The 26,192-nt window shown below is 52.1% G+C and overlaps 2 protein-coding genes across 7 annotated transcripts; one reads left to right on the top strand and one right to left on the bottom strand.

Annotated features, from left to right (window-relative positions):
* The first annotated feature begins 29 nt into the window (after positions 1 to 29).
* LOC127014255 (ninein-like protein) lies at positions 30 to 22,951 on the top strand. Of its 4 annotated transcripts, none has more exons than XR_007766163.1 (17): positions 30 to 47; positions 1,270 to 1,336; positions 2,635 to 2,785; positions 4,160 to 4,343; positions 4,605 to 4,741; positions 4,825 to 4,962; positions 5,244 to 5,382; positions 6,056 to 6,166; positions 10,888 to 11,213; positions 14,350 to 14,457; positions 15,163 to 15,232; positions 16,418 to 16,669; positions 17,735 to 17,947; positions 18,781 to 18,897; positions 18,991 to 19,245; positions 19,723 to 19,929; positions 22,060 to 22,951. XR_007766163.1 is itself a non-coding variant. In XM_050893498.1 (15 exons), exons 5-15 carry the CDS (start codon positions 4,620 to 4,622, stop codon positions 19,177 to 19,179), a joined length of 1,785 nt encoding a protein of 594 aa, XP_050749455.1. In that variant the 5' UTR covers positions 30 to 47; positions 1,270 to 1,336; positions 2,635 to 2,785; positions 4,160 to 4,343; positions 4,605 to 4,619; the 3' UTR covers positions 19,180 to 19,684. The 4 variants fall into 4 exon arrangements, 1 of the variants encoding a protein (XP_050749455.1); XR_007766164.1 differs by having other exon boundaries at positions 2,635 to 2,740; XR_007766165.1 differs by lacking the exon at positions 14,350 to 14,457.
* Positions 21,264 to 24,580, bottom strand: GINS1 (GINS complex subunit 1). 3 transcript variants are annotated; one of them, XM_050893500.1, is made up of 7 exons: positions 24,506 to 24,580; positions 24,358 to 24,422; positions 24,155 to 24,250; positions 23,657 to 23,747; positions 23,010 to 23,126; positions 22,039 to 22,113; positions 21,264 to 21,760 (listed from the first exon to the last, which is right to left on the bottom strand). In XM_050893500.1, exons 1-7 carry the CDS (start codon positions 24,578 to 24,580, stop codon positions 21,692 to 21,694), a joined length of 588 nt encoding a protein of 195 aa, XP_050749457.1. In that variant the 3' UTR covers positions 21,264 to 21,691. The 3 variants fall into 3 exon arrangements, with proteins under 3 accessions (XP_050749457.1, XP_050749458.1, XP_050749459.1); XM_050893501.1 differs by lacking the exon at positions 23,010 to 23,126; XM_050893502.1 differs by lacking the exons at positions 23,657 to 23,747; positions 24,155 to 24,250; positions 24,358 to 24,422.
* Between the last annotated feature and the right edge of the window lie 1,612 nt (positions 24,581 to 26,192).

Raw genomic sequence — 26,192 nt, forward strand, 5'->3', positions numbered from 1 at the left:
GCGCATGCGCGGAGGGAAGGCGGGACGTGCGCATGCGCCACGGCGTGGTGAGTGAGGGCCGGGGGCTTCGGGGCCGGTGTGGCTTAGGCTTTGGTCACCGCAGGCCGTTGAGCGCCGGGGGGCCGGCGCTGTATAGGCGCGCCGCGGGCCCCCCGGGTGCCCAAGAGCCTGGGCAAGTGTGTGGGGAGCATCCGTGCCACCCCTCCAGCCGAGGTGCGGTGTGCGGCCTGCAGATAGCTGCGTCTCTGCAGAGTGAGCTGTGGGCTGGCCACCGTCACCACCGTCTGCGTGGCCTGTTAGCCTCGTGTGAGGCTGTAGATCCTTCTTAAAACACCTTGAAAAGGGAGATGGAGGTTACACATGGGGAACGTGGGTTCGGTTCCCTCCTTAACATACTGCTTGAAGATGAGGTGGATTGGCCCTGATCTCTGGTTGCATGGTGATGTTTCCCCCTTGGAAAACCATAAGTGCTGATGTCTATATGTACGGCTTGTCTTGCCCATGTAAAAGCCAAGTGTCCAGACCCAGCCACACTCCAGGCAATTTGCAGGGGGAGGATGGGCTGGCTGTCAGCCCCATATCACCTCTTCTGCAAGACCAGGGGGGTCAAATGAGGGTTGATTTGCAAACCTGATTTACAGTTTCTCAACAGAGACCAGAGGAGAAGGACCCATGCTTTGCTCTGCCTTTCTTCAGCTGATGCCCTTTCCATTTCTCTGTCCATGTCAGGCAAGCAGCTGGGATCCAGTTTTCACAGAGCTGGATCTCTGGGTTTGCTTTTGGGGCAGAGGGTTTGGATGTGGGCATGCTGTGCCCCCTTATCCTCCATTCCCATCTGGGATTTCAGCAGGATTTGCATCTTCCATCTTAGCCCCTTTTTATCCTCTTCTTACAATGATTTTTTCATCCATGAACAGAGGGCAGATTTAACCCTCCTCCTGCCATGGGTACCCTGGATACTTGGTTGATCTCTGAACAAACCCTTAAACTTTTGTGGGAAAAGGCTCTCTCCTGCTTGGCACGGTACTCTTCTGAGTCCTGAGCTAAAATGTTTGACGTGGTAAAATGAAGTTGTTACAAAACCACAGGCATGTCTGAGGGTGCCTCAGTGAGTCAGGCTGAGTGCTGCACATGGGTTGTTCCCATTCTGGTTGTGAGCAGATGTGTCAGGAGCTGCATGTTCGAGTGGAGCTGGCAGGTTTGGGGTGTGTGAACCCCGCCCTGGGGCAGACTGTGACTGATGCTTTTTCCTCATTTTTCTTACTACAGAACCTGAAAGCAAACAGAGAGGCTGAAAGTGATAAAGCTCTTGTGAACGTGATGCTGGAGGCACAAGGTATGATGGTTTCCCTCCTCCCTATGTGTAATGTATTGGCAAGGCATCAGGAGAGGACACAGTACAGATCCTCTGGGATTTGTGGGGAAATGTAGGAGTGTGGCATGGTGCTAACATGCCTGGATTGAGTTTGTGACGGGAGTCATGCTGCTTGGTCCCCGTCATCCTTGTGTCAGTGACATTGGCTGTGCTCTTCTGTTGTCCTTACAGGGATGAATACAGATACAGGGGGCTTGGTCCTCACATTATTGTTTGACAAATAGTTGTGGGGAGGCTGTTTTTAGGATGGCTGATGCGTGCCATGTTTTCATCTGGAAGTCTGACCTAGCCTGCAGCTCCTGGTGGGTGCCCAGCCCTTCCTTGGACATGGCTGAGGCTCAAGTCCGGGCCCTACCAGAGGAGGTAGGTGCAGGAGGCAAGGCTTTCCTCAGCTTGGCTGAAGGAGCTGAGGAAGGAGGTGAGCAGGGAAAGGCTGGGAGCCAGCTTGTTGAGAGAAGGATGGGCGGTGAGTTCTAGGCAGTGAATCTGTAGAGTCAGAGGAAGTGACTGTCAAAACTAAGCTTTGCCTCCCCTAGACAGCAGGCACTGGTCCTGAGTTGGCATACCCCAGCATGGCTGCATTTTCTTGGGAACACAGATGGCTTCCCTTGGAGAGGAGCTGGTCTGTAGTGTCTGACCGCAGTAGGGTTAGGTGGGAAGGGAACTCTGGAGGCATCTGGGCTAGTCCTCCTCACAGCAGAGCTGACTTTCAAGCTAGACCAAGTTGCTCAGGCCTTGTCCAGTCTAGGTTTGAGTATCTCCCACGATGGAGACGCCACAGCTTCTCTGGGCCTGTCCCAGGGCTGCAGTGCACTCAGGAGAAAGAATTTTTTTCCTTATGGCCAGTCGAGGTTTCCTTGTTGCAGCTTGTTCCCGTTGTATTTTGTCCTTTTGCTGTGTGTCTCTGCGAATAGCCTGCCATTTCCAAAATGAAATTACAGGGCAACTGTATCTCTTCAGAGTCCCAGAGTAGGCATGAGGCCTTAATCCCCCTTCTCTCCCAAAACTGAAGCAGGATTCAAGTGGTTTTTATACCTGTCTGCATCCACTACTGGGGCTCACATTTCAGACTTTGTGGAGAGGACTTTGTTTCTTTGTGTGTGCGTGGAAGTAGAGCAGCGTTGATTTTCAAAAAGAGTTTTTTAATTGTGTTCCGTTTGCACTGTAAAAAAGATGGGATTTATTTTAAGAAGTTGTTTGGATGCTTCAAGCTGTTCCTGCAGCTGGTGAGTTTCTCTTCTTTTGTACTCATTTTTTAGGAACTGAAAGATTTATTTACTAAACTAGAAAAGGATGGAGATGGAAGGGTGAGCTTTGAGGAGTTGCAGTTTGGGTTGTTCAGCCACATGACCACCTTTTTCCAAGGTACGTCAACGTCTTTCAAGCAGCCAAGACTCAGCACTTCATGGGGTGAGTTGAAAGGCAGAAAGCTTTCTTTATAAAAAGGATCCTGGTTGATGGCCTTGATCTGCAGCTCCTTGGAGGTGATTTACGTTAACTTTGGATAAGGAACTATAAGTCATTGCCAGTTCCCTACACAGGACAGTTCATTTGTGTTTGATGTTTCTACAATGTCCTGCAGGGAATCCAGACACAAATCCAGCCGTCACACTTCTCTGTCTGTTTCCCCACAAAAAGGGAGGCTAAAGAATGGGTTCTACTGAGAACAATTCAGGCCAAGATGTTTTGTTTCACAAGGGGGTGATAGAATAGACATTAGTTGGGCATTTGAGGGTGGTGACTTGGGGAGAATTTTCCACCTGTCAGTCAGTTTTTGGGTATGGTCTGGACTTCAGCCATTGCATGGTGACCAAAAGGATCCCTTGGGAGCTGCCTGAGTAGGAGCAAACCCTGTGCAGGTGGAGTGGGATGGTAGTACAGAACAAGAGAGGGCTGTCGAGTCTCATCTTTTTATGGGAGGGAGAGGGATGCATATCCTAGCAGAGGGGGAAGATCACCCCAATTCTAACATTGGCTTCAGAAGTGCTGACATCTCTACACCTCTTGTGACTCAGGTTGTCCCCTTTTTAGTGCATGCACATTTTCTTTGTTTGATGTAAAATAATTCTTTCTCCTTAGTGCTTTTAATTCCAAGGAGTGGCAAGGCATTTGCAAATGCTTTTGAAGTAACTGCGCTTTAATGCCCTAAGGTGGAAGTGAATTGCTGATTACCCTGACAGCCAGGACAGCTCCATCCAGGATCCTGAGCAGAACAGCTCCAAAAAAAAAAAAAAAAAAAAAAAAATTAAAAAAGAATTGTTTCAGGTTCTTTTGGCTTAAGACTTTGAGGTAACAGTTCTCTGAAGATAGGCGTCTTCCAAACCTGGTATGAAATCGATGCTCTTGGAGATGTTACCAGTTCTGTATCAGCTTTCTGGATTCTGCTTTTTGGTTCGGCTTGGCTGAATCTCATTTACCTTTGAAGCTGACCTCAACCCAATTTTAGCTTCTAGATCAAACAAAATATTGGGTGGCAGTCCCCATCTGACAGTTTTCACAAGACCCTCTGATGCTATATAACTTTCCATGTTGGTCTTTCTGTGGATACTGAGTTTTCATGGGTTAGCAGGGAGACCAAAGTGCATGGTCTGTGCCTGCCAACCTGCTCCTTGTGGCTGCCTTAAGGGCAGCTCAGGACATCTTGCTCCTGGCAGCTTGGGGTTGTTTTTAGAACATTCTCCAATATTGATGGGATCCCTAGAGTTTCCTTTCAGTATGAAAAGCTGTCAGTTTTTCTCTGTCAGTTTTGCCCCGCTGACTTACCTCCGCTGTGTTTTTCCTCAGCGTCAGAGGACAGTGCACAGGGAAGCAGTCTGTCCTTCCAGCCAAGCTGCATGGGCCCACATCTCTTCTCCAGCATCAGCAACGGCACTAGATTTGCCAAGCCTGAACTTGTCATTGATATCTGAGCCTTGGCAGAACTCAGAGGAGATCCTCAAGGTCTCTGGTGCCGCCTTGACCGGTGGTGGTGAGTGAAGTGAGCAGCAGGGCTTTTCAGCAAGCAGCCGTCTGGGGTGGAAGAAGCACTTGCAGTCAGGTTCATGATGGGGTGGCAGGGTTTGGCCATGCCAGTGCTGGGGAAAATCGGGTGGATGGGATCTAGGCCTGTCTGTGAGATGGGGGGGCATCTCTGAAAGACTGGAGGGTGGTCAGATGGTGTAACAACAGAAGTCTTGTTGGCACTGTTAGAAGAGGGAGAAAGTTATTTCAATCTGTGCTGTCCTTGCAGAGGCTGAGTAGCAGCATGGAGAAGCAGGTGAGCCTGGCAGAGCTGCCTACAGCTTTGGACAACACACTCATGGTCCCCAGGAGCGGGCTTCAGCATGCAGTCATTACCTCCTATGGATACAAACTGCAGTGCCTCAGGTAAGGGTGCTGCTCTCTGTGAGGAGGGCCCTTTTGTGGCGTGCGTGAGATGTCTCTTAATGCACTGCTCGCCATGCCTGCAGGATCCAGGTGAGGCAGATCGCCAGGGAGAGGGACAAGGCAAGGCTGGACTTGGAGAAAGTGGAGAGACGCTGCCTGCAGCTTGGCAGGCAGTTGGACGAGCAGTACATCGCTCTCGAGCACACCCAGAGCAAGCTCAAGTAGGAGGGGTCCTTTTGGTGGGGCAGGGAAAATGGTTTTCCTGTGGGTGCCCACAGCCTCTCCCTCCTGTCCCAGTCTCCCTTTACGAATCTCCCGCATGTTTTGCCATTGTGTCAGTGGCAGAGAAGTCCCTGAAGACCCCCCACACACTACGGTCCCAGCATCCCTCCAACCAAGCTCTCATCTCCTGCTTTGTGCGTGGTGAGAGGGGGTGTCTGGACCTCGTGGCCATCTGAGAACACGCTCTGGGTGCCCCAACCATGTTGCTTTTTTCCCCCAGGGATTTTCAGGCAGAAATAGAGGCAAAAGAGCTGCTTTTGCAGCAAGCAGCCAGTCACCAAGCGAAGCTGGAGGCTGATACACGGTTCCTCCAGGGCAAAGAGGCCAGCCTGCAAGGGAGACTGAACCACACGACAAAGGTAAGTAAAATTGCCCTGGGTGAAACATCTTCACTTCTTTAGAGGAGGCAAAGCAGAGGTGGTGACAAAGATGGATGGTTTGTGTTGCTCTTACTGGGAAGGACAGGAGTTTTATGCAGAAAAATCATCCATACTATTAAATTAAGTACAGAGCTTGTTCCCTTGCCATGACATTATTAAACCCCCATGTTGTCTGTTGGGAGTGGTTTCGCCCTTGGTAACACCTGAACACCTGATGGCTGAGGCTAAAATTGTGCCAGGGACCATGCCAAAAGCAGAGACGATGGTGTCCACATGCCTGGGATTTTCCCAGTGCTGTTCAGCGTAGAAGTACAGACGGAGATACCTCAGGACTTGCTGCCTTTGTTGGCTGTGAGGGAAACGATAGTTTTGTGAAGCAGAGGTAGAGATGACCCTGTGGAGCTGTCTAGCTCATATTCTGCAAAACCCACTCCTACATCTGTCCTTTGGAGAGATGAGCCAAACCCCAGCCCACGTGGTGTGTATCAGCAGCGTGCTGTCCAAAGCGGGATCTCCTGGGAGCTGTGCTGAGTTTGGCATGTTGACGTGCCAGTTGTTTTACAGCTTCCTGCTGAAGGCCTGTGGCTGATGAACCTGTCCTGTGATGTGAGGACCCACAACATCAAAAGAATCTTCTTCCTTTTGTCTGCAGGAGAACACACAGCTGCAAAACAAGGTCACGGAGATGGCTGGGAAACTGGTGGCCTCTGAGAAGCTGGTGCTGGAGCTGCAGAAAGAGCTCAACCGTGTTGTGAAGGACAAGGTAGCCTTTCTTTCTCTGTTGCGGTTAAATAGGAACTTTTCAGGAACTCATCAAAAGATAGACCCTTTTCTATGAAATCTTGCGTATTTTAGGTCAGTTGTTCTGGTCTCTCCCTCTTGGAACTCTGCTGCACATCAATGACAACCTGGAAAGGAAAAATAATGGCTTTTAATTTAGACCTTTTGAAGTTTGAAAAAAAAGAATGAGGAAAGTTTGCAATTGTAGGAAATTCTACAATCTGCAGTCTTCAACTGAGAACTTTAGAGTTTGGTTTCCAGAAAAGAAAAGCTTTCTTTTTCACAAGTATTGAAGTAAAGGGTTAGTTTTAGTGTCTTCTGCTCCAGCGAGGCACCTGGTAAAATGGATCAGGGGAAAGAAATGAGTCTGTGATCTTGTTAGCCAGTTTGGGAAGGCTAGCCTGCCTGTAGTTTGGTGTCTCTCATGCGTGAAGAAAAATGTTTTTCATCCTCTTTCTGCATCTGACCCATCCCACAGGTGTCAATAGGAATCATTCTATTGAATCTATGAGTGTAGCACCATGACTCCGGTGATTTAGTAGAGCTTTTGGCTCTCCATTTGGAGAGATGATAATTTCCTTGATGAGAAGTGTTTCCCTGTGCTTATGCAGCTGGGCCAGGTGGAGCCCCACAGCCCAGAGCTCCCGAACCAGAGTGAGCGCTTTGCAGAGATTGTCCTGGAGTACGAGCAGCAGTGCCAGGTATGGGTGGGCAGCTCTCCAGGAATGCTGTCATGAAAGTACAGCTCTCATCAGCCCATCTGTTGGGCACTTTGGCCTCGGGGAGAGGAAGGAGGCAGCCCTGATCAGAGTGCAGAGGGGGGATTCCTCTTGCCTTGCTCAGAGTCCTTTGGCAGGAGGCAGGACACAGCTGTGCCCCCAGTAAAGCAGCCTGTCTCCTTGCTCCTGCAGCCCTCCATGGGTTGGTTCCCTTGCTGGGATACTGGCAGGAGGGAGTAGGGGTGGGTTGTAAATTCCTCCCTTCCTGCCACCCTGTAGCCACGGCCTATTTTGTTTGGGAACCATGTAGTTCTGTGTATAAGGACAGACGACCCTGGGCTCTGTTGCATTTCTTCTCCAGTGCAAGGAGAAAGCTGTTCTTCTTTGGAAAGCATGTTATCAGCTAAATTCTTCTATCTTTTGGTTTTTCCCTTCCTCCTTCTTGCCGCCACTTTAACAACCCCTGCAAAACTTGTTGCTGCTGGACTCTGCTAGAGAGTCAAGGTGAGCCTGTCCAGGTACCTGGTGTGTGTGTGGTCCAGGCATTGGTGTTGTGAGTGTTGTACCTCCTGCAGGGTGCTGTGCTCCTGCCCAGAGCTTTGGGCTCTCTGACACGTGAGCACAGCCTCTGTTTCCCTTCTCTTGTTTTTAAGTGACTTGTGTATCTTGCATGTTGTGAGTTGCTGGGTGCTCTGTGCCTTGGCTCCTGAGTCCTGTGCTTATTGCATTGCCCATTTGTTTCCAAGTGCTATGTGTGACTGGGGAACACCACTGAGTAGAGACGATGACTTATCAAATCCCCCCAGCAGGGGCTGAAATCTGCATTTTTGGCAAAGCCATTTCATGGATGCAGCAGACAGCCCCTCTTGAAGCTGTAATTAAAGGCAAACATGCTGGAGCACTATCCAGCACAGCATTGCTCCAGGTGGCACCAGAGGGTTGAAGATGCTTGGTGCTGCAGTTTTTCCTCCCATTGAGCAGCTCCAGAGTTGTCCATGAGAATGCTGATGGATGGAGAGGTTCAGTCTTCAGGCTTGATCTGCCCCTGTGAAGGCACCCACTCAGGTTTATCCTTTCCCCTTGTTGAATGCTGTCAGCTCCCCTCCTCCTCTGCTCTCCTGTTTAGAATGGAGATTAAACAAACTGGGTTTGCATTTGTCTAGGTATGCTCAGTAATATTTATTAATTGGGATCTTTGGAAGTATCCTAGTTCGTAGTCTCTTGCAGCCCATCAGTTTCCTGGGTGGCAGCATATGGGATATAATTTGATGTCTGCTCAAAGTGAACAGTCCAGAGGGAGGCAGGATGCCTTGTACGCTGTTGCTTCCAGCACTGGATGGAGGGTGTGAAGTGAAAAAAGCAGTTGCCCAGCTCAAGACACCCACATGGAAGTAGCTCATTGCACTGGTGTCGTGGCTCATAGCATGGTGTTCAGCCATAGGACTCCTTGCTGCAGGCAGATGTTGGCACTGAGATGGGTTAAACTCCTGTGCTGGCCTCTGAGGGTGTCTCTGTGCTAAGCAGGCCGCAGGACCTGCCTCGTGCTGTGCTTCCCATGGGATCAGCACCTTCTCACCTCACTTTATTCCTTCTGCAACCTGCAAATGTTCCCTTCCAGAGCCCTGTAGGACTTGCTTCACCGTAAATCCTTCTGTTGCTTTGTCTGCATACAGTAGTGCTTGTTGGCTAGCCCAGATGCCCACAGGAGTGTCTTGACGATGTAAACGCAAACCTCTGGGCTGGGTGAGGGATTGTATTGAGAACACGGTGTTTCTTGTGTGTTGGTCGCTAGCAATGGTTGTGTTTAGGTCAGGAGGGGTCTTAGGAGGTCCAGCCCTCTGAGGTGTTTGCAAAAACCCCTGGTATTGTGTGGTTTTGCATGCAGGGGCAGTTGCTTGTGGCTCTTTGTGCTTTGCAGTGTCCAGTGATAGTGGTCGCGGTAATCTGAGCTTGTATTTCTTCTCTGGCTCTTCCAAAATCTCTCATCTCTGCCTGTTTGGGAAGGAAGAAGATCCCCCTGCCTTATTCTCTGACTGTGCTGGTGAGGGGTCTCTGCTCTTCATGCTGCAAGAGACCCTGAGTACATGTGGCTGCTGGGAGCCATGGGCGCTTGGCCCCCGCAGCCCTGGGGAGCTTCATAGCCGCATCATGACCAGTCTCTGCTTCAGGTGCTGTGGGACCAGAATGGAGCGCTGCAAAGGGAGCTGGAAAGGCTGCGTCTCCAGCTACAGGAGAGCAGGGCTGAGGGAGGGCTGCCAGCAGGAGGTAAAATGCAGGAGGGTTCGGTGCCTCTCCATCTTCTCAGCAAGAACAAGGTTCCCTCTGGATCAGAGTTTCCATGGGAGTGTGAGGCGGCTTGTTGTGCCTGAGCTGCTATTGGCAGTTCTGGTACTGGGCAGCCATGGGAGGGAAGAAGGGGATGATGGGTGGTGAGGAGGAGGCGGAAGACAGAGGGAAGGAGGCTCTTTCAACTCAAAAACTGGTGATGGTGACCTGTGGACTAGGCAGCTGGGAGCAAACAGGCAGATTTTCACTGTTGAAGATGTTGAAGAAACACAATATAATAAAGAGGAAGGAGCCCCAAACTGTGGGTTGGAAGATTCAGGTTGAGCATTGGGAAAAAAATTCTGGCCCAGAGGGATGATGCAGCCCTGGGACTGGTTGCCAGACAGTTCAGGGATCTCCGTCTTTTGGGGTTGTATGGACTTGACTGGATGAAGCTGCAGCCATCCTGATCCGGACAGCCAGGCCTGTCCTGTCTTGTAGGCCTGTCCTCACAGGGCTCCTCTCTGCCAGTGTGCCGCTCTCCCAGCCCTCTGGTTCCCACTTCTGCGTGCACAGAGATGTCACTCTCAATGGAGCAGCTCCAAGAGCAGCTGCGGGACCTGAAGGTGCAGCTGGAAGCCAAGGTTAGAGGGGTGGGGGGAGATGTCCTGACTTCTTGGCACAACTGCTTGGTAAGCACCCTGCTACAGCATGGCTGATGGGGCATCTGCTCCGGGAGAGTTGCTGGAGAGTTCACGCTGGGGAGCAGGGTGGTACCTCGTCTCTCTGCTGGGGTTATTGCATGTGCTTCCCCGGCCCATCTTAGCTGGTAGGAGGGTTTGGTGCCCTCACTGGCTGGCAAAGGCTTTGTGGAAATCTCTGTCACCTTGCGAAATGGTTCCCCATAAGGAGCAAGACCCACAGAAACAGAGATTAACTCTACTCAGTGTTGCTGTCACGGTAAAACCAGCGACAGGACCAAGAGGAGAAGCAGCCAGGTGTCTTCTGAGGGCATGGAGGGGTATCAGAGCCCTGTCTCCCTGGGCTTGCAGCACACTTTTAACCTGCTTGCCCTAAGGTGACGGTGTGAGCCCAGCCCTCTCTTTAGACAGGAGTGAGTGCTCATGTGAGAGGCCTCAGTTTCCACCTTCACTGCTCCTTTTGCTGCTGAACTGAGAGGTCGGGGATGCTTGCTGGTTTCCATTGCAGCACTGGAAGAGTAAATCCTAAACTGCCACACAGGTGACGAACAGTTCAAGGACCACAAAGCTGCTTGCACATCTTCTGCCTGCTTCACAGTCCTGCCTTTGTGCTCATCAAATCCTGGAGTTTCTAATGTTTACAGGGGAGCTGTGGGGAGCAGCAGCTGCTCACCACCACATCTTGGACAAGGGACCACTCTATGGGGTGGAGGAAGGATATGAGGAGCAGTGGTGGATGATGCCCTGGCCTCTCCCTTCTCTCTAGGGTCCCTTGCAAACAAGGAGAAAGGGGAGAACTGCACTGCTTGCTGGGAAGAGCTGGGACCCACCGATATCTGCTTGTTAGAGGCTGCTGCGTGAGACTGATTATTGCCCTAAATTCAGTAGGGACCAGAACTGTCTGAAGAGTGTCCCCTGTTGAGAAGGACCAATAGATCGATCTGAGTCAGAGCTATTGGAGGAGAGGGGAGCTCCCGGGAGCATGGTGCTAATACCCAAATTCTGTCTCCTCCCAACAGGTAAACTATTACGAGGAGGAAATCGACTTAATGAGGAAAAACTTTGAGAGCGAGAGGAAGGACAGTGAGGAAAGCTTCAAGGCTGAGATGCGCGAGATGGAAGACGAGAAAAGAGACCTGGAAGAAACAGTTGCAAAGTACTGGGCTGTAATTGATAGCTTGAAAGAGCAAAAATGTGTGTGGAACCTGGAGCTGGAGGAGAGGTTTGAGATGGAGCAGGCCAGGGTGGGACAACAGCACACTGAAGACATTTACCATCCAGGGCAGCAGCTGGACCAGGAGAGAGAAGAGCTGAGGACGCAATGCAGGGACAGAGAGAGCCTGAGGTCTGGCACTGTTCTCTTTCTGGGGCTAAGTGGGAGACTAGGGGTGCATCCCCTGCTCATACCAGAGTAGGGTATGATTTCTCATGAGGCTGGAGAGCTGCTTTAATTTGGAAGAAAATCTGGGCAGTATTGCAGGGCTGCAGCTGTTCGAAGTGAGACGTCTAAACTCCCCTTACATGAATGCTGTTATTTCAAGACTTTAAGTTTCCCTGCATGTTCTACAAGCTTGTGTCAGAGGCAGTGCCCAGCAAAGGTTGTATCTCAAAACAGTGAGAGAAATAAGAGAGCTTTCATCAGTATTTTCTTATTATCTCTCTCTTGGTCTTTCAGCAAACCTGCCTCTACTTGCTAGATCATCACAACCTGATGTCTCAAAAGCAGCAACAAATGGCTTAAATTTCTCTATATAGCCAAAACAGACTGGCTTGTGGGAGAGTAAGGTTGTCACTAAATGGCTGTTCATCTTCCCTTCCTGTGCTTGTGGTGCCAGTTCTGCAACCTCCCCAGGGGCCAGAGTGGCCTTGCAGAGGAGACTGGAGAGGAATTGGACAGGAAACTGTTGCCTGTCCATGCCTGCCCCCTCCTGCTTGCCAGCACACCCTACTGCTGCCCCTAGGCTTTCCTCCTGTGTCTTCCCTGCAGTGGCTCCCTTCAGGAGCAGAGTCCCCTTCGACAATATGCAAGCGGAGGATTTTGCTAAGTCATTATCCCCGTTTTAGGGCTGAGGAGCTGAGATATGGGGTAGGTGTGGGAGAAAGGATGTGACTTGGCTGAAGTCTGTGGCAGACCAGGGGAACAAACCCAAATAACAGGAATACAAGGCATTTGAGCTGCGTTACCACCATCTCTGGTGAATGGTAGAGGGACTGGCTGTAGCGGGGAGCTTTCAGAGTCATTGGAAAACATCTGATGGATGAGTCTTTGAGAAGTGCAAAATGGTGTGGGAACTTTCTGTAATGTTTAAGTAATTGCCTTGACTTTGCAACCTAAAGAAAACTTTGCATTGCCTCTCCAGCAAAAGTATGTTCTGAGGCTGGCTGAGCTTTTCAAGCTGTGTTATCAAATCCAGGTCAGCAAAATGGTTTTTATCTTTAGGAAAGGTGCAGAGGTTGAGCATAACCAAGAGCTGTCATGAAGTGAATGCCAGCGTGAGGACAGCTGTAAGGCTTTGTTGCAGCAACATTGGTGTGAGAGGAGGTGATTTCCCAATGATAAAGTCTCCAAGGGGAGACCTTCAAGAGCAGCGTGCCCAGGAGAGGCAGCAGTGGAAGCGGAAGGAAAAGGACATGGTCTCTCCGTGGAAGAAGAAGCAGCTAAAGTTGAAAGAGAAGGTTAATGAGGAACAAGTCAAGATGTGTGAGATGCTGGCTGTTGAGAAGAAAAAGAGAAAAAAAGCCCCAGGATGAAATGGGAATAATGCAGAGATCATGGGGCTGAGGGCTCTGGTGTTGGAAGGGACAAAGTGTCTGGAGAGCTGTCCTCTGGGGGCAAAGGAGCAGGTCCCCAAGACTCAGATGAGCAGGTAGGCCAAAATCTCCTGTTGCAACCTGAGCACCGAAGGAACAGAGAAGAAATGAAAAATTGTGTGATGGATGGACCACTGCAGACAGTGCAGATGTGTGTTGCAAATGGCCTGCTCAGTCTAGAAGCTGGAGCCAAAGCTGAAAGCATTTGTCAAGGAGAAATGAAATCTTGATAGACAAGGGGATGTGCTTGGGAAGGAGGCAGAGAGCGCAAAGTTAAATGGTTTGCCTTCACACAGCAGACACAGCAGCACGTCAGGACATAGACAGACTTGATCTGGAGGGCAAGAAGAGGAAAAAAAAGCTTTGGGAGACAGAGTGGTACAGCAGCATAGGAGGAAACATGACATTCAGGCTGTCAAAATAGAGCTGGAGAGGGAAAGGAACAGGGTGAACCTGGAGCTGATGCAGCTCAAAGATGTCATGCACTGGCTGGAAAATGAACCCAGAGCTCAAGAGAGTGGCAGGCTTGAGCTCAAAGGCAGTTCACAGAACTAACACAGTGCTGCTGCTGCAAAAAAAGCAGATGCCTTGTGAAACACAAGGCTGCTTAACAACATGATGGTCCAAGACACTCTAACAGCAGCTATGTTCTGTCATGCTGTCCCCCGCATATCTTTTACTAACCGTGGGAGCATGGTCAGAGAGCTGCGATGTGCTCACGTGGCTGTGGCTGACTACGCACTCGTCTCCTCTGCCTTGTACAGCTATACGTGGGTGTTGGAGATGCCACAGGAAGCACAGCATGTGAATCCTGATGTAAAACTGACTCAAAGCAGCTGCTGTGAGGAGCGTCCTGCCAAGCAGGGAGAGCAAACGCCACACAGCCCATGCACTAGTCCTCTCGCTTGCTTGGAGAAGAGAGGAAGAACTTCCCCACTCAGCTCCTCTGCCTCCCACATGCAGTGCCACAAACTGCAGTGCTGTCCTCCTTGCCAGGATGAACAGTCCGTTCTCCTGTGCTCTCCCCTGAGGAATTTGGGTCCAGTATGGACCTGGCATTTAGCAGTAGCTATTGGATAGGACTGTCTGTTTAACACAGGACTGAGCTTCCTTCCCACAAGTGCCAGTATTCATGGCCTCATGGGAGATGGGGAGTACCAGTAGGAGTGGAAGGATAATGAGGCAGAGAGGCTACCTTGGATTTGGGGTCATAGTTGTTGTGTCCAGCACTGTAAAATCACGGAGGCCTCACAAGCAAGCTGACTTCTCCAGATGTGGCTCTATTGCAGTTGAGGGGTTGGGCTCACCACCTGGTTATCCTGTAATGAAGTCTCAGTGTGTCTTGATGAGCCAAATCACTTTGTTTCCACTCCTTGGCAGGCCTGCAAAATAACTTCAGCCAGCTGGAAGCCAGGCAAATTCAGAGTCTGATGCTATTTGTCCTTATTGCCCTTTATTTCCCTTCCCTTGAAGACCTGCTCCTTCTCTACCAATGTCTCTTGATTGTCCCCACATGTTTTGCGTGAGTTATTGGATGGTTGTTTCTCAGATTTCTTTAGTTCTTGCTGTCCTTGCAAACCAAATGGGAGTAGAGCAGGGAGCCAGTGTAGAATGGCAAGAGCAAACTGAGCTTTTGCATAGTTTTCTCACTCTGCTGTCTCTCCCTGCAGGGGAGAGCTGTGCTGGCTGCTGGAGGAGAACAGCTTGCTGAAAAGTCAACTCAGGAGACTCCGGCAAGAGCTGAGGCTAGCAAAGGAGAAGGGCAGCGAACACGATGAGTAAGAGAGGAGCCAGCTGTGGGAGGCTGGCAAATGGGTGGATAGCTAATACGTGTAAAAGGAACAGCCACTCAGGTGCATTTACCATATTTCAGCTGGCTCAACCTCCCTTTTGTTTTCTCATTTCTGAGCAAGCCAGCACTCTCACACCCTTCGCTCTACGCAAAAGCAGCCAGTGCTGGGACAGGCTTGGCCAGCCAAAGGCTTGGGCAGGCCAGAGCACAGGGTCCGGAGCCCCGTTTGGGGAAGGCTGTGGGGATGGGTGTGCTGAGGGAGGAAAGGATGGGCTTCTTTGCTACACAAACCTTTTGGCCAGTGGCCTGCTGCTGCCTTAGGAAGCTTGAGATAGGTACTGGGGTCACCCACTGACATCACTGAGCCAGGTGTCTGGTGTGGATGGTCCCAAGAATCTGCTAAGCTGGTTCTCCCACTGTTCTTCATCCCCTGATTTTTAGGCCTCTGACAATGTTGCAGGACTTCGGATGTCCCCAGCTGTCTGCCCTGGGCTGGGCTGAGTCACCTGTTGGGGCAGAGACACCTGACTCACTCCTGAATCAACTCAGGACCATACCTGTTTTGGCCTGGCTTTGCTTCCTGTTGCAGGCCAAAACCAGATGTGTGGCTCCCCAGAACGGGGCCCTTCTCTTGGGGGCTGTGGTTTGCTGCTCTCTGGCCTGAAGCTGATTGTATCCCTCTCCCCAACAGGAAGCATGTGAATGAGTTGGCCAGAAAGAAGGTGGAGGAGCTGGCTGAAATAGCAGAGTTAACAGCGTTGGTAAGAAGCCGTTAACGCTAACTGACAGGCTCTTGGCTGAAGGATTTAGGAGAACAAAAACTGCACGTGCTTATAGAGGAGAACGGGAATGTTTGTTTCCAACATTCAAACCCAGTCTTGCTTTGAAGAATGAGCTTCTTTTTATAGCTTGTCAAGTAGGGAAAATTTGTGTGACAAAAGCCAGTGAAGGTCTTACAGAAGGGAAGGTGTTACTACAAAATCTCTAATGAGGTTGACTTTACCTACTTGCACTCTTTCTCCCAGAGACTTTGCTCACTCCCAGTCTCAAACCCACGTGTTCACAAGCCCTTGAACACTTGCACACAGAAGACCTGGCCAGGATTGCTTGTGTGCAACATGGACGAGGATTGCAGGCTGTTAGTTCCTCACACTGTTCCTGGGATTCCTCATGACTGGGAACGACAACCTGTTTTTTGGACATGTCTTTTGTACTCTTTGGGGCCATCAGCCACAGCAGGGTGGCCTTTGCTGGCCCTTGCTGGCTTCAGCTTCCATTAACCTTCAGCCACAAACCTGCTGCCCATTGTCTGCTTTTCCTCCTTTGGAGGAAAGCTGTGTTGGTTGCCCGTTTTCTTGGGAGGCTAGGAGATGAACGGGATGTGGAGTGTGTTGCTGCCCTGCTGTTATATGCAGGCTTTCTGCTGACATGTTACCTGTGCTGTGGTCTGGTCAGAGCATGGGCCAGAAACTGCACCTTGCTCAGTGTTACTGCTGGCGACAGTGTCCTAGGAGCAACGTCTGGGGGATGGTGCCCTTTAGTGTTGATGCAGGCTGCTTTTGTAGTCCTTACGCTGCTCTTTTGTCTGGTACTTTCATGCATGCACATGGACACGTTTCCATTCATATTGTATTCTTACCAATCTTAAGATTTCTGTTACACTTCTGTACAGTCGCCCCACCCCCACACCTAGTGACCTCCTCGAGGGCTATCATCTGTGTGGGTTTTCTTACCCGGGAATGCTGTACTTGAACTCGGCCGCTGGGCTTTGGTCAGGCTGGGAAATGAGGGCACTTGTCCTGAGTGCCCGCAAGGCCCTGCAGCGACAGCAGTCTTCCTGAGTGGGAACCCAGTGGGGACAGCGTGGGACAGGTTAAGTCTCTGTTGCCTCTCTTCCCACCCCAAGCCTCTGTGCATGAATTGTTTTTTTTCTCAACCTTTTCCAGAGTGAGAAGAGCAAGGGAGAGGTCTCCCACCTGAATGTCAAGATGCGTCAGCTGGGCCATGAACTCACTGAGCACAGGGCTGGCCATGGTGCTGGCCCTGGCATTGTCCAGCTGCAGAGCCAGAGGCTTGCGGGTGCTGAGTGGCTACAAGGAGCAGAGACGGCTGCAAGGCTGGAGCACCACCAGCAGTATGCAGCATGTTGGATGGAGACAGAGCTACTCCAACAGCAGCTCAAGACCTTGCAGGAGAAGGTGGGTGTCATTTAGTCGGTGGCAGGGTGGCAGGCTGCTAAGTGGTCCCTGTGATGTTGGTATTGCCCTGCTCGGGGCTGTATTGGACACCTTTCCCAGGCAGAAAAGACTGTCCTCTTCCTCTTTGTGGGGGACAAAGGACTCGTCCTCCTGCTCAGATATGTCTGAAGCCAGTTCAGGTGCAGCTTGGGACAGGTCCTTGCTCACAGCTGCCCCTGTGGTGTCCCCTCTGTCCTTGTCCTGTGCGGGCTGGCTGGGCAGAGGAGATGGAGGCTGAGCGGAGGTGGCTCACACAGGAATGCCAGGAGCTGTGGTTCCCCATGGCTCAGCTGACAGAGGAGCTAGAGGAGTGGCAGGATCAGGTAGGGGCTCTGCAGGGATGACAGGGGCCAGGCAGGCCATGTCTGAGGGGAGGGAGGGAAACAAGGTGATCAGAGCAGGGGAATAAGGACTGCTAGGATAGAGGAAAGCCAATGTGAGAAGCCTCCAAATGTGTTAATATCCCTCTCCTGCCTTCTACCCTGGGGACAGGCTCAGGGACTGGCTTTCCAGAGTACAGCTTGCCCATGCCAGCCACCCCTAGGTAGCCCTAGGGCAAAGCTGAACCAGACCTGCTTCCCAGTACCAGGTTTGCCCTTTGCTGGTGGCAGGAAGCAGAGGACATGTAGTACAGGCAGGGATTGAAGCCCAGCTTGCCTGGGATGTATCTAAGAACAAACCCAGGTGAGCAGCCCCCTCTGCCTCCTGCCTTGGTGCTAGGACTCCCTCCTAGAGGATCCCTCCAGGAACTCCTGCTCCTTGCTGCTCAGCAAGGGGAGCATCTCTCAGCAAGGGGTCCCTGTTTCTTCTCCAGTAGCTCTCAGTGCTCTCCATCCCTGGCTTCGCAGGCTGCCCAGCAAGCACCACTCCCATGGTCCTGCTGCTCTGCTGTGGCCATGCTGGCGTGAGAGCCAAGGCGGAGGCTGAGGGTGCTTCCTAACCTCTCCCCTCACCCGCAGCACACCCTGGGTCTGTCCCATTGCTGGCACAAAGCTGTAACCAGCTATCAGCCTTTCTGTATTACAGCTCTTAGAAGCCAAAGCAAGCCTGAGCCTGGCCCAGACTCGGCACGCTCTGCAGCTGCAGCAGGCCAAGGCCCAGATGAACAACATGGTGCCAAAGAAACAGTTTGAGCAGCTGCAAACCAGCTTGGGAGAGGAACAGTGCAAGGCTCAGCAGCTCCAGGAAAATCTCCACCGGCAGGCTGAGCAGACGTGCAGGCAGCTGGTCAGGACCCAGGTAAGCAGGGAATTGCAGGAAGTCAGTCAAGGGTACCGGCGAGGGAGCACTGCTAGCCTGGAAGGCAGCTGTGGTCGAAGCCACCAGAGGTTTGGGTGGAAGATGCTATATATCAAGAGCCCACATGGAAAATGCACTTGATCTTCAAATTCAGCTGCAATTTTCATTCTTCATGAACCCAGTCACTGCCCTGCACTCAAACAGGAGCCCTCCCCGCTCTAATCCACCTACCCCAGACCAGATACCCTGTGCCTAGAGGAGCAGGAGTTATCCAGGGAGACACTCTGTGTTGGCTCAGGCTGGGGAAAGAAAGTTTGAGTCCTCTACGTGGAGATGTGGCCTGCACAGAGTGGGGCGATTCTGTCTCTAGGGCACTGGGCAACAAGGTGTTGGGTTTTTGTGAGTTTGTCCTTTGTTTCAGGACAGTGTGATTCAATTGAACTAACCTGGGCAAAGATGGAGCAAATTATAACCTAAGGAATTAAAATGAGCAGACACAGAAACTGCATCCAAGGAAACTATGTCTCTCCCTGGGCTTTTCTGGACATGGCTGAGAGAGGGAGGCCATTGGCTTGTTTTTATAGAAAACATTGCTAGGAAATCTGTGCCTTGTCTTAAAACTGGTTGGTGCTGACCTAGGGAAGGTTGTACTGCTCTAGACACTTGTCCCACTGCTCTTTGCATCCTGCACCACCTCCGCTGAACCCCCCACGCTCTCCTTCAGGGAGTGTGAAGGTCTGTGAGCAGGGCCCTGGGGAAATGCATGGTCCAGGATTGCCAGGGGCCAGGTGAGTGCAGGACAACCCAACGTTAGGCTTTGTTGCCCGCTGCAGGAGGAACACGAGCATCTGCTGCAGGCAGCTGCGGAGCAGGCAGAGGGGCTGGAGCACAATCTGAGGAGTGCCGAAGCTCTGCTGGCAGAGAGGGTAGCTCAGCTCAAAGACGCCCAGGTGAGTGCAAGAGGGGTTAGTGCTGCGTGTCCCTGCCTGGCTGGGACCCCTGCATGGGGATGCTGAACCTTAAGCCTCCTGTCCCTGCTGCAGGCCCAACTCTCCAGGAACAAACTGCTGATCGAAGACCTCCGTGAGGAGAACAGGGGGTTTGCAATGGCCCTGCAGGTGGCTGAGCTGAAGCAGAAGAGCACTGAGGAGAAGAATCAGCTGTTGGAGGAGCAAGCCTCAGCTCTGAAGCAGCTCATCGGAAAAATCACGCCAGCATCTCTGAGTGGGTGATGGGGCACCCGCTGTGGCAGCCCTGCCTGTGGTCCTGGCCGGGGTTTGTCAGGCGTGGAAGGAGAGGTATGGCTGGGTTGGGCAATCAGCCTTGTCCTCCCTGGTCTTGCCAGGATTTTCCTGGGTACAAAGTAGAAAACGGAGAAACCAGACAGAGTCCTTTAAGGAAATTGGTCCTGTGGATAGCTGAATTTTCCTACTGAAAGCACCAGCTTTGGTGCCTTTCTCAGTGGCGGAGTGTGCTGTTGTAAGTCAGGTCTGTCTCAGGGCAGCCATCCCGCAGGAGCTGCCTGCACTTTGGCAGCATGTTTGGTAGTGGTGCAGATGCTTCCTCTGCGGAGGGTTGCTGTTGGGGCCACACTGTTACAGCTGGAAAGCCAGGGCAGGAGGGCTTTCAGGTTCCTGTGTCTGGCTCGCTCCGAGCAGGAAAGCTGTGTTGTGGCATTAAAATGTTTGCAATATTACAGCATCTCCTGCCATCACCAGTCTGCTCTGTATTTCAGTAGCCTCCCCCAACTGTTGCTGAACTTTTATTCCCTACAGCTCCTCTTGGGCTCTAGGAGACACTGGCCCTCCTAAAGCCTGAGCCTAGGATCCAAACCAACCTATTGCTGGATTGTTGCCTCTGGGGTGAGCAGAACAGAGGGGCTCAGGGAAGAGCCTTCTTTCAGTTTGAGCTTCCAAGGCTTGGGGCAGGGTTGGTGACCCCTACTCAGCACTGCACTTCTTCAAAGGAGACCAGGAGACAAGGTAAGTGAACTGCGTCATCTTGCCTTCCTTGTTGGCCTTCACACACTGGCAGTGAGTACTGCTCTTGCCAAAATAAGTTGTCTAAAAGACCGCAAAGCCAAGCATTCACGTGAGCAAATACCAAATTTATTGATCTGCCCAGGGTGTTACCCTCTGCATGGAGGATGCATCATTGTCACAGTGCCCCTGCCTTGCTCTGTGCAGAGCAGGGGGTATTTACATGGGGGCTGTGGTTGCTGCTAGCTGTGAAAGGACTCCTAGGATTTTGGGGGCTATGGAGACTACTATGCAAGAGAGACTAGACAAGCCTGGTTGGATCAGGGTAGCAAACCAGAGGCTGGGCAAAGTCAGTACAAAGAGGGCTTAAAAATAGGTCAAGCTGTTGTTGGTTCAAGAACAAAAAGGGATAAATTGGCTGTGAGCTAAAACTCAGCCACTGCCTTCAAGTCCCAGCCTGCCAGGGCAGAGGGGTTCCCTGGCCCTGGGACAGTGCCAGGAGATGGCTGGAGGCTGTGACTGAGGAGGCCTCCTTGCTCTCGGCATGCTTTTTCTGCCCTGGTGGATGACAGCTGAGACTCCTCTTTCTTTGCCTTGGGGCAGCCCTGATTACAAGGGGCATGAGGGAGTCTGGGCTATTACAAGGAGGGAAGCCCCACAGAGGGCGTGGGCTGGCCCAGGGAGGTTCCTTGGCTGGGGCTGGCAGAGCAATGCAGATATGCCCCAGGCATTTATCCTGTTCCTGTATTCTTCCCTAAGTGCTTTTTGGCTGCTGTCAGAGATGGGGGCTAGGCAAACCTCTAGTCTTACCTAGGTCTTATGTTTTTGGAAGTGTTATCTCTCAGCCACTACTCAAGAGTGAGCAGCTCCATTAGAAAAACCAGACAGGGAAAGCAGCTCTTCAGCCTTGCTCTGGTTTTGTGCTAACTGGAATCCTTAAAACCCTCTGCTCCCTTTCCTACCCCTACTCCGAATGGTCCCTAGGCCCTGCCAGACCAGTGCTCTGGGGAAGGAGGCTCTTCATAGAGGGACAGAGGCACAGCGCAAGCATGCTCAGAGAAACCTTGGCCAGGGCCATGACCCAAACTGCAGTGCTTATTCACTCAGCACCTTAAGAAACAACATTTATAGGCCTCTGATGGGAGACAAGGCTTCATGTCTAATCCTAGAATGAAGCTCATGCAGCCTCATCTGACACTTGGAGGAGCAGCTCCACTGATACACCTAAATAACCAGTTGAGCATTACCCTGCAGGGTCAAGATGGGTTGGACCAGAGAGCCAGGTCAGAGCGTTTAATGAACACAACGTTAACTCTTGAAAAACACTAAATTGAAGGCTGAAGTAGTTCTTTATTTTGCAACCATGGAGCTCTCCTGGCTTCTGAAGCCCAGTCACTTGGTGTCTTACTCCCACATGCATAGTGTGAACAAAGAACTGCTGCAAACAAAATTGCATTCACAAAACCTGCTTGTAGCTGTGGGGCTTAACACCCCGCCCCATCCCTCCAATGCCACCCCCCACTACGCTGGATTCCCAGGATCTCGACATTACCAGTATACACCCTTTGGTCATAAAGAGCTGGCCGATGTGGTTTGCATATAAACTCAGGGCTGATCTTCATGTCAAGTATCAAAGGCCGTTAAGAGGAGTGGCAGGGTGCCCACTGCAGAAATGCTGAGGTGTCTGAAGTCCTGCACACACAAGAGTTCAGTCCCTATTGTGGGCAAGCCACCAAGCAAGGGTTGTCCCTCCTGTCCTGCATGCTTACGACAGAATGTGCTCAAGGACTCCTTGTCTGATTAACTGCTCGCATTTCCAGCGGGGTAAAAAGTGCTGCACAGAAACACAGACAAACTTTCCTTGAAACCCAGGCAGACTGGATTTGTTGCTGCACACAACCAGCTCTGTCTGTTGTGCTGTATGCCCGCCGCATCGTAGTACCAGATCAGGCAGAGCTGAACCACAGTCCTGGGCCACGCAGACAGCTTGCAGCATGTGCAAGGAGCCGTGTGTTCAGAAACTGTGATATGCTTTGAAGCTGGGATAAGCAGGGGGATATCATGGGAGTGAAAGGGAAGGAAGAGAATGGACCACACTCTCTTATCGGGTACCTGGCTATTCTTCTTCAACAGGACAGTGGTACCATCATCGATCTCAAATTCTCCATAGTCTCTTAAACACCGCACCTGCAAAGCAGAAACACAGCTCTCTGATGATCAGATCTCCCATAGAAAACACTAGACATCACTGCTGACTTACAACACATGCCCCAGAACTCTAAGGATGGACACATTCCTACCGGCCTGCTGGAGCCTCAATATAGAGCAGACCTGGAAATGCAGAACTGGACTGATCCCATGGTCTGTGGGCTCTGCCTGATGTTCTCTTCCTGCATCTGCCTGGAGCAAGAAGCACCAGCGAGAAGACCAGCCCACCCCTCCACAGAGACTAGAGGAAGAGCAACAAAAGAGACAGGGTCTGGGGAACAGCAGCAGCATTTCCAGGAGAACCTCCCCACACACATACCAGAAAATGCCAATCTGTTAACAATGAAACTGTCTTAAGAAGCAGGTTGATTGTCACTACATGTTCGTTCGAAGAGAACATCAGAACAGAGCACTTCAGCTACTGACTCTGATTTCTCACATGCTCTTGCTTTGTTGTATCAATTGTGTGAAACTATTTATAGTCTTATTTATCAGAGTCCATTTAAAATAACAACAAAGAAAACTAGTTAACAATCCTTAACATGGGAACAAGGTTTCTAGTTGATCTGAGAGTTGATCAATGCTGCAAATGGGATCAATGCTCGCTGGGATTCAGACCACTCACCCCGCCACACCAGTTCCCTGCGGACTAGAAATGCCATCTTTCAGCATACTTTGAGCCCTCAGTAGAAGAGGGAGTAAAACGCTGACAGGCAGAGTGTAAAGAGTAAAATGTAGAAGCTTGTGGAAGCTTTGGTGCTCTGAAAGGCTTTGCTCAATGACCTTCTGACTTGGGATGGGGGTGAAATTCTCTAAAAAAAGATGGTTGGGCAAAATGTTTGTTCACAGACAGAAACCACCAATCTTGCACTTACTTCGATGTACAGGCTTTTAGGAGGTTTTATGTCCTGTGTAAGGTCCAGCCCCTCCTCTCCTCCTACTGACCTCATGTAGGTAGCCAGAGACTTTTTGTACCGATTGAACCACTCCACCTGTGGACATTAACAGCAATCTCTCAGGCAGAGCCCAACAGCTAATACTGAAAGACAGGTCTCTGATGTGTGAGATCTAGTTTATTTGTGCTGTCAGACTACTGTTCCCAAATGTGTTCTTGCCAGCCAAAGGTGAACACAAGCTCTTCTAAAGGGAAAAACTGCCCCAGAGGCAGAGCAATCTGGATTCAGGGTAGGACCCATGCTGCTCATGTTACCAGCTCTGTACGTGGGTCTAGAGATGGCATTTGAGAGCAGCATGTGAAGACCTAGTTCTGCTGGCTGCGAGACTGATCTAGGGAAGACCACCTGATCCTTAAAAGTGCCAAGCATTACCTGCACTCAGTATCCATTTGGGACTGTACCCATAGACAATGAATAAACAAATCAGTATTTACAGAAAGGCACATTAAGTGTCATGTTTATAGTGAGGGAAGAGAAGTCCACCCTATTTTGACTCTACTAAATAGATAGTCCATCAGGAGGAGTAAGTGGAAAGAGGGGAAGAGTTTAAGACAAGGCTGACTCACTTCCTCAGCTGACATGTGAAACTGGATAGTGTTTGGCAGGACGCTGCCATACTCCCACCTTAGTGCTCGGATTCGCAGCAACCGGTCGTACCTGGGGGAAGAAACAAGGGGCAAAACCAGCATCTTTGCTGAGGCGAGTGCTGGCAATATGCCCAGGCAACACTGATGCCCCAATCTGCCCTCAAAGCAGAAAGCAAAAACTTGGGTCGTTCCACCCACCTTCCTTTAAAGGATGTGATTTTTGGCCTATCCAGTAATTAAAACTTTTAAAGAGCAGGAGGAAACAGGGCCTTCTCTTGGTGCTAGCGTTTGGTGGTACCAGCAATGAGCACAAAGAGAGCCAGCCCCAGAGCTGCCCTGCTACTGCACCTCGCGGAGGAACCATTCGCTTGGGTACCCTGCCTGTTGAGGCTGTGCCCCTGTGCCGGCGGGGATGAACCGACGTTCCGTGGCCCCGACGGGCCGCGGCACCCCCCCGTGTCCCCCCGCCGCACTCACAAGTAGGCCAGGATGCAGCGCTGGTTTCGGAGCAGGCAGCAGTGCCGAAACCGGATGAGGAAAATCAGGTCCGTCCGTCCCGACTTCGCTTCGGACCTGGACCAGGAGGAGCAGCCGCGTTACAGAGCTGCGGGCCGGCCTGGGGGAGAACCGCCCGGACTACTGTGGGACGCACCGCCCCGGGACCGAGCAGCGACACTCACACGTCCGCCTGGTTCCGCTCGTACAGCGCCCGCATCTCTTCCAGCGCGTGCCGCAGCTCCTCTGTCTGCAACACCGGACACGGTCAGTGAGAGTGGGCCGCCACCGGGGCCCGTCCCGCTCCCCCCAGCCCCGGCCGGCCCCGCTCACACGGAAGGGCGGCAGGTGCCCGCCGGCGGCGCGGTGCAGCTCCCGCACCAGCCCCACCGCCCGCTCCCCCGCCATGCCGCCGCGCCGCGCGCGCGGGAAACCCGGCCACTCCGCAGCCAATGGAGGCCGGGGACGGGACCTCGCGACGCGCGGGGGCGGGGCCGCAGGGGGCCGAGCCTCCCGCGGGCCCCACCCGCCGCCATTACGTGCACCGAGTTGTGCCGGGTCTCGGCGCCGCTGCTGCCGCAGACGGTGCGGTGGGTCTCTCGCAGCTGAGGGCTGCAAACCCGCGTGGCAGAGCCAGAGCAGCCCCCCGCCCCCGGCCGGGGGAGGCCGCGGTGGGGCTTACCTCTCCCAGCCCAGCGCCTTACACCAGTGAACCCCGCGGTCCTGGGCCCTCCCTGGGCACCCCTGTCCCAGGCAGGGCAGGCGGCGCTGCCGGCACCCCGGCACCTAGGCGAGCGCCAGGGCCTGCGTCCCGGCCTGGAGACCCCCACGGGACTGGGCAGAGGGAAGCACCAACCCTCCACCGGGGCAGGACAAGCCCAACTCATCCGCTTTCCTCATACACCCCCGTCTTGCGGCTTATTTTGAAATTTCACTTTTCCTGTTTCCGACTTTTTTTTTGGCCTTCCACCCCAAGGTGGCCCTGTGGGCCAAGAGTGACAGGAGCGGCAATTCGAGAGCCCCAGCCCAGCCTTGGCTTGGAGCAGGGCTACCCCCGTGCTAGGTCGGGTCCGCTGCGGACAAGCCCCGTACCCATCCCCGTCCCCGAGGATGTCCTCTTGCACACCCGAGGACGTCCGCTTGCACACCCGGGGCTGTACAAGCCCCTGCAGGGGGACCTCGTGCAACATGAGCTGTGCCAGCAGAGCCAAGGACACGGCAGGTTAAAATGAGGGGAACCAGGGTGAGGGGGTTCCAGCGTCAGAACGCTGCGAGGAGCCCACCGAAAGCCGTGGGGTCTCTTCCTCTCCTGCCAGCCGGGGCTGAGCCCGTGACTTCCAGACGGTGCCTTCCAGCAGACGCGATGAGAGTGGGGAATGGGGGGCGTTACCACAGACACTTTTGGGGTCACGCTGAGAGCCCCTGAGTGAATAAGGCAAAAATTAGCATTTTTACCCCGCACTTTAAAAAAAAAAAAAAAGAGGGTGTGCCTGTAGCAAAACTGATTTCAGCATTCCTCTTTTTGGTCTTCTCTGGGGTGCTGCACAGAGCTGTCTCTCTGAAAACCTCCTCACTGTACTACCCCAGCCCTTTCTGGTGCATCTCCCTTTCGCCAGCAGCATTCTTCAAACCTGAAGCTTGCCAAAACTAAAGGGAGGAAAAGAAAAAAATGTGAGGTGCATTTCTGGATGGGACAGGAAATTTTTTAGCACTCAAAGCCCTGGAAAGGGAGTCAATAACCTGGGGCCACAGCTTGTCCTGCTCCAGGAGTTTACTTCCCTGACCGTGTGTTTCTATGGTTACTAGACATAAAAAATGACGAGCATTTCATACAGCACAGTTATGCAGTGACAGTCAAAAACCGGAGGAGTGGGGAGACCACAGTGGGGCTTTTACACCACGATTGAGACACCTCAGTGTGTTTTTGTACGCCTGAAACATTTACGCTGCTTGTGTTTGGGATGATGTGGCACCTGTATAACTGAGCAGGGACTGTGGCTGGCTCTGGCAAGAGTGTTTT

Source organism: Gymnogyps californianus, chromosome 3 (assembly GCF_018139145.2).
Source record: "Gymnogyps californianus isolate 813 chromosome 3, ASM1813914v2, whole genome shotgun sequence".
Classification (NCBI taxonomy): domain Eukaryota; kingdom Metazoa; phylum Chordata; class Aves; order Accipitriformes; family Cathartidae; genus Gymnogyps; species Gymnogyps californianus.

What these genes read in the sequence shown, in the direction of transcription:
- LOC127014255 (XM_050893498.1), top strand. Translation starts at nt 4,620, where the DNA reads ATGGAGAAGCAGGTGAGCCTGGCAGAGCTGCCTACAGCTTTGGACAAC. An exon ending in GACTGAACCACACGACAAAG is followed by an intron (nt 5,383 to 6,055) that starts GTAAGTAAAATT and finishes TTTTGTCTGCAG; the next exon opens with GAGAACACACAGCTGCAAAA. An exon ending in AAGGGCAGCGAACACGATGA is followed by an intron (nt 14,458 to 15,162) that starts GTAAGAGAGGAG and finishes TCTCCCCAACAG; the next exon opens with GAAGCATGTGAATGAGTTGG.
- GINS1 (XM_050893500.1), bottom strand. Translation starts at nt 24,580, where the DNA reads ATGGCGGGGGAGCGGGCGGTGGGGCTGGTGCGGGAGCTGCACCGCGCC. An exon ending in GAGCGGAACCAGGCGGACGT is followed by an intron (nt 24,251 to 24,357) that starts GTGAGTGTCGCT and finishes CTCCTGGTCCAG; the next exon opens with GTCCGAAGCGAAGTCGGGAC. An exon ending in CGCTGCATCCTGGCCTACTT is followed by an intron (nt 23,748 to 24,154) that starts GTGAGTGCGGCG and finishes TTCTTCCCCCAG; the next exon opens with GTACGACCGGTTGCTGCGAA.